General features: G+C 33.3%; 2 protein-coding genes across 6 annotated transcripts in view; one reads left to right on the top strand and one right to left on the bottom strand.

Annotated features, from left to right (window-relative positions):
• Nucleotides 1-107: 107 nt before the first annotated feature.
• LOC132696902 (IST1 homolog) lies at nucleotides 108-5,103 on the bottom strand. 5 transcript variants are annotated; one of them, XM_060662030.1, is made up of 9 exons: nucleotides 4,653-5,103; nucleotides 4,372-4,591; nucleotides 3,440-3,555; nucleotides 3,274-3,384; nucleotides 3,144-3,191; nucleotides 2,917-2,958; nucleotides 2,794-2,835; nucleotides 2,514-2,709; nucleotides 108-927 (listed from the first exon to the last, which is right to left on the bottom strand). In XM_060662030.1, the coding sequence occupies exons 1-8, from the start codon at nucleotides 4,995-4,997 to the stop codon at nucleotides 2,524-2,526; spliced, it is 1,110 nt and encodes a 369-aa protein (XP_060518013.1). In that variant the 5' UTR covers nucleotides 4,998-5,103; the 3' UTR covers nucleotides 108-927; nucleotides 2,514-2,523. The 5 variants fall into 5 exon arrangements, with proteins under 5 accessions (XP_060518013.1, XP_060518012.1, XP_060518014.1 ...); XM_060662029.1 differs by having other exon boundaries at nucleotides 113-927; nucleotides 3,440-3,585; nucleotides 4,653-5,102; XM_060662031.1 differs by lacking the exon at nucleotides 3,144-3,191 and having other exon boundaries at nucleotides 113-927; nucleotides 3,440-3,585; nucleotides 4,653-5,101.
• Nucleotides 5,104-5,223: 120 nt separating this feature from the next.
• The window catches only part of LOC132696901 (protein odr-4 homolog), a 12,571-nt gene continuing 11,654 nt past the window's right edge, over nucleotides 5,224-6,140 (top strand). Inside the window, 4 exon segments of the mRNA XM_060662028.1 lie at nucleotides 5,224-5,517; nucleotides 5,573-5,856; nucleotides 5,858-5,925; nucleotides 5,928-6,082. Coding sequence (XP_060518011.1) covers nucleotides 5,422-5,517; nucleotides 5,573-5,856; nucleotides 5,858-5,925; nucleotides 5,928-6,082 — 603 coding nt within the window. The 5' untranslated portion in view covers nucleotides 5,224-5,421.

The raw sequence follows: 6,140 nt of genomic DNA, 5'->3' as shown, positions 1-6,140 counted from the left end.
GTTTTGAGTCCAAAAAAAAAGTATGTGATCTTTTAATTTATTAAAAAATTAACTTTTTAATTTGTTTTTTTGTTTGTTTTAATTTAACTTGTTTTTCCTTGTTTGTTGAAAGTGATCATGGCGTACCAAATAAAAAAAGACAAATTTTGCTTTTGTGACCCTAATAATGATAAATGCTTCATGTGATATACAATTTAAGAGCACTTTTTATGCTTTATTTAAAAATGAAAAATGTATGGTGTATCTTGCAAAGAAATAAAAAAATATATTTCCCTTCGCGTCATCATATTAATCTTAAAAAAATGTTCTAATGTACTAATCCCAAGATCATTTTCGTCATACGTATTTTTATTGAGCCGGCAAGTGAACAGCTAGCTACGGAGGTGACCTTTGATAAAATCCAAAAAGAATTGGCGTACGCATTATGTGTGGAAAACTCACTATTGGGAAACCTGAAGGAACCTAAAATAGCCCATATAGTAGCAAGTATTTTCAATGCATGCAGCACATCCATATAAAGACGTTTTGCATTAAAAAAAATTAGATAAAATAAATTAAATAAAAGAATCCCACAGTAGTGAGCTAAGTAACCCAACCTCCTCCCGAATTGATAGATAACCCAACATTGGGTTAACGTCATTTTCTGGGGGTGGACGAAATAGGGACTCCAAGATACAAAATCTCCAATATCTCCCATCTAAATAATAAACAATTGTTAGCTGGAAAAACTCCGTTTATTAAATAAATATAATTACAAAAACCTAAACAATCATATATGATAATAACATCAAATTATGTCGCCCTGAGAGTGGCAGGGCGATTTTCATATACTTGGAGGCAGATAAAATAGATACAAATAGGTTAACTTGAGTTTATGTGGAATAAAATATAACAATTTTTTTAAAGGTTTTGTTCTTCCATTTAAACCTGAAACACAATTACGCGCTGCGTCAATAGAAATATAGGGTGTCCCAATAGAGGCAACGAGATAGGCTATTAGGGAAAAAGATATTCGTAGAAAAAAAAAAACGGGCGTAATGTTATATTGAATTTTAAGGATGAGAAAAATTCAAATCTTTTTTGTTGAATGCTTTGTGCTCTATCTCTGAGAGGAAACTGGTAGGGGTGTTTGAATATTTTCTTAAAAAAATGTCCATATCTTAACGCATTTTAATAAATTTGAAGTCTTGTGTGAAGTCTTATAATCTCAAAAAAATAAATAAATAAAAAGAATACATGCAACAATATGAGTTTTTTATGTCATAGATAGTCAAATAAGGCCCAACAATCAAGTGAAAAGCACATCTCAATATCTGTCCTAACCTAAAGTATGAACAGGAACTTAATGCTCAAAAAAGACGTTTTCCACTTTGCGGGTTGTGATTAATATGTAATTATCCTGAATTTAGCAAATAAAACACCAATTTATTATTTATGACGCTAAATGATATTTACAATCAAAATAAAATATTCATGGTTATTAATTTTTTCATAATTCCTTCAAAGGGGAGGGGGGCAACCCCATAGTTGACATTTTTATGTTTTGGTATGCTCAGATGTTCTCAAATATTTAGTATTATCAATTACTTTGATTTATTTAACTACTAAAATGCTGAGCACAAATAAAATAACCTAAAAACCATAGACCATAGAAAGTGGAAATTTTATCAAAATCCCTTTTTTATTACTAGTTTCTTTTATTAATCCATATAAAAAAGGTCAAATCTGCATAACTATTGCTTAAGAAATTGTAATCTTAAAATTCCCAAATTTAAATTAACCAAATGTAAGAAAAACTATCCGGACTTCAAGACATAACAGTCTTCCTGATAAAATTAAAAAAAAAAACAATGGTAGTAATCTGAAAAATTGAAAATACCTGTTTATCATGTTTGTAAAGCTTTTATTGTGGTAGTTTTTTTACTGTTTCGTTTTTTGATTTGTAAATTTTATTTGATATATCTTTGCTAGTTATATATTTTTTATCTAGTATAATCTATCTACCGAATTTTACATAGCCATGAAAATTCTATTCTATTTTACTTTATGTAGGTCATATTCTTTTTTCATAAAATATTTTTTTTTGCATTTGTCGGGATATTCCACCTGGTGGCAAGGTAAGCAATATGAATCGCGTCGCCGTAGCATTATTGATAGCCTAGGACAACCTCTTTTAACGACGACAAGTTTATTAAGATGTGTTGAGCCTTTCAGGAGATATGGACATTTACTTAAGAAAATATTCCACACTCGCCATCACTTTCCTTGCAGAGATAAAGCAAACAGCATTAAACAAAAAAGCTTCCGCTTTAAAATGAAATTAACACTTTAACAACACTTAACCTTAAAAACCGAGGTTTCATTTCAGAAACTTGAACATAATTTCCACAATTTTCTTCTGGTTTTAGTGTTTTTTTTTTTTTTAATTTCTATGACTCTAATACCGTACCTTGTCGCCAATACTGGATATATTATCAATGAGTTATAAGAAAATATTTTTTCTCTCGCCCTACCTATCACAATTCAATATTTCTTCTTGAGTTCATTGAACCTCTTTGTTAAATCGTCGAAGTCGATATCGTCGTCTCTATCCTGCGAATTGGAAGCGGGCGGATCAGCAGAATGACTCGGAACTGAAGGGAGATCTGGCAAATCGAAATTGTAATTGTTTATTTTGGATCTCGGTTGCGGCTTGGGCCTGTCGGAATTCTAAAATGTTACGCAACAGTGTAACCACAGCAGAAAAATGATATTTCCCACAAAGACAAAAAAACCCTTTTTAGCCATTCCTACCTCTAAATTATTTTCGCGGGGCGACTCCCCACCGTACATATCCTAAGGAAGAAACATCATTTTAGTTCAAGCATGCAGAAATGCATAAGAGATCGATTTTGAAACTTATTACATGTATCATACCTCCAAATTGTCATCATGCGCAGCGTTTTCGCCGGACGGGTCCTAGAATTACAAGAACCACAACACCAATTAGTTCATGCGATTAAAAATGCAGCAAGTCCTTAAACTATTTGGACTACCAATGAATTATAAACATAGACCACCAGCACTGACAAATAACACCAACAATAAATTGAAATGGCTTTAAAAAAAACAACCACACAGGAAAGCAGGTACCCTCTAATTACCTTCTTAACGTCGGGAAAAACCATGCTATAAGTAGGCAAGTTATTGTCCTAAAAACAACAAAAAGGAAAAAGAACTAAAAAGCTCTAATGCTACTAACAATTTGAGAATCAAGAAATCTAATTTTCTTACCAAGTAATCTGTATTCGATTCCTTTCTTTCGCCTCCGGGCGGGATATTGTAAGAAAATGAAGCGGGTGGAGCAGAAGCTCCATCGTTTTTACCGCTTGGGTTTAGTGGGGGCTGGAAGGTACACAATTCAATGCTACTTACAGAGTGGATATATTTATCTACTCACGGGGTATGCAAAAGGAATGGGCGGATCCATTAGGGTTGGCAGAGCTGGAGGTTGCGGATAGCCCACAAATCCAGGTGGTTGCGGCATCCCAGAGCCACCCAAATTATTTTTACCATCTGACAAATCAATAAGCATAGCGTCAGTACCTTGAATAATATTCAGAATATTAGAAAAATATTCTTTTATTTTTGTCACTTCTCAGCATCTCCCTCACTCACTTAGAATCTACTAAGAGGCTTTCCGTGACAACAATTTAAGTTGGCAGCTTTAAATCCTCCAGAAATGTTTACTAGATCACTATGTGTCCAAAAAAACGATCGTGAATTGTTTATAAAGAAATTGTGGAAAATATTAAAAGCTGAAAACATTCAAAAATGATCTTGGAATTAGTACATTAGAACATGTAGACATAGAATTTTTTCATTTGTTTTCAAGATACACCATAGATTTCTTAATTTGATTATGATGGTCATATTGAACATTTTCACATGAAGTATTTATCATCATTATTAGGGTCACAAAAGCATTTTTTTAAATTTAGTAGGCCATGATCACTTTCAACTAACATTTGGAAAAACAAGTTAAATTAAAACAAATTAGAAAGTTAATTTTCATGTTTTTGTACTCAAAACTTTTAATTTAATTGTACTTTCAAAACTTGTTTTTCCGAATGTCAGTTGAAAGCGAACAAAGTCTACTATAAAAAATTCAAATTCTGCTTCTGAGCAAAAATAGAAAATACAACTTTTTATATTTTCTTAAACTTCTCAGTTTTTCATAAAATTATTTAACTTTCCTAGTTTAACTGATCATGTATCTCCGATGGTTGAACAAACACTGTATGACACTATATTAAAAACGCCACCTTAAAACTTTTTGCTTTCCACATTGTTGGGAAGGTAAATTGTCAGAGAATGCAAAAAGGTGCATACCTTTTTCAGTGGCCATAACTTCAAGATCGGGCTCATATGGAATGTTAAAACACTTTGCTATCTCAATAAGGTATTTTTCAACTAATATTTTCGGAGGTGCCTGAATGGCCATTTTGTGCTTTAATTTGGGGCTAATACTTTCAACGGATTCTATACGACAAGCTTCTGCATAACTAGGGCCATATTTTGCTGATAGCAAGTCTGCTATTATCTTTAATTCCTTCAAGAGAAAATATCTACATCAGCCACAATAGCTTTTCATAAGCGAGAATATCTCTCACCTGTATATCCGATTGCAACCGGGGTGCAACCCAAATAAGACTTGATACAGCCTCAGCGATCCCTTCATCTAATTCCTTCATGTTGGAAATGAGTCCAAACCGGGCTACCAATAGGTCGCAATACATTTCGACAATTTCAAGAGCTTCCACTAAATAATCTTCTCTAATAATATATTCCACTCTTATTCTTGCCCTCTCTACTTTTCCTGCGGTTAAAAATTCTGCAATCTCCCGTCTAGTTTTTTCCGTAAGTTCTGATTTCTTTTTCTCCAATAGTTTGAGCCGCGTCATTGCCAATCGTAAATTGGTTTTCAATTTTGTATAATTTGGAGAACTCGAAAACATTTTTATGTGCGACTCACGCGTATTTACGATGCAGTTTAAAAGTTTATAATAATTTAAAAGTGAGTCATGTTACTTAAATGATAAATACATATTTTTATCAGTGTCGCCAATCGTTAATAGACAAAAAGTAAAAGTTATAATGGTTTTGCCTTATGAACCAACGTGCATCTAAACTTAGATTAGTATTCCTCATCAATATGATGTGTACTTTTTACGAATGTTTAAAATTATGTTATATTTTCCTTATATAAAAACAATTTGGTGATGGACTTTTTGAATAAGAAATCTGTTGATATCTACCATTCCATCCCAGATTAATTCCCTTTCTTCTTTTTTGTTTCACTCCAACTGGGCCACCACAGAATACCCGCTTTGGTTATTTTTTAATTCAAGATTGTTATGTTTTCTTGTTTTCATAAATAAAATGGTTAAACATGCAGAAGCCGAACAGAGTTTTCTAAAATATTTAACTGACCTTGAACATGATTACAAATGCGCCGTGGGATTAATTCTTGGACAGGTTAAATCGACAAATAACTTCTCGGGAATGAAGTTAACATATGCCCCTTTTTTAGATTAACAACGGCAAATACTACGTTATTCATCTGGCCAAAACTCCGCATTTTCAAAGCCAGGAGGATAAAAAGACGGGCAAACCGTTGAAAGCATTGAGGAATATCGCAGAAGTTGACGAAACATGGATTGCAGACCACGCTCATCAAGCAATGAAAATGTTGCCAGGGGGCATAAGTATTTTGGGTGTGTTTGCGGTCTGCGACGAAGAATTGCTAAGCCCTTTGAACGCCAAAGTGAAATCGATTTTATCAACCATCGACAAGCAATTATCCAGGAAGTATTTGTGTAGTTATTAACAACCATGAAAAGCTCATTCTGCACTATTCTCCCAAAATGCAAAAGTATACAGCCAAGTCTACGACGTTTCCACGCTTGGCGTGCAACCGGTAGATTTTAAGTTTACGCAGAAAGCAGCAAGATGGGTCGATTTAGAATGTAGCTATCAAATTGATAAAATTCATTACTTAAAACAAGATGAACCCGCTCACCCTTTGGGACAACATATCAAGGTAAGTTTTATGTGATCAATTGTTAAGGTATGAACATCCGTTCGCGGAATATAGTTGT

Source organism: Cylas formicarius, unplaced genomic scaffold (genome assembly GCF_029955315.1).
Source record: "Cylas formicarius isolate icCylForm1 unplaced genomic scaffold, icCylForm1.1 PGA_scaffold_1__22_contigs__length_36826433, whole genome shotgun sequence".
NCBI classification, from domain to species: domain Eukaryota; kingdom Metazoa; phylum Arthropoda; class Insecta; order Coleoptera; family Brentidae; genus Cylas; species Cylas formicarius.
The sequence above is the reverse complement of the archived record's forward strand: the minus strand, read 5'-3'. Positions and strand labels throughout refer to the sequence as shown.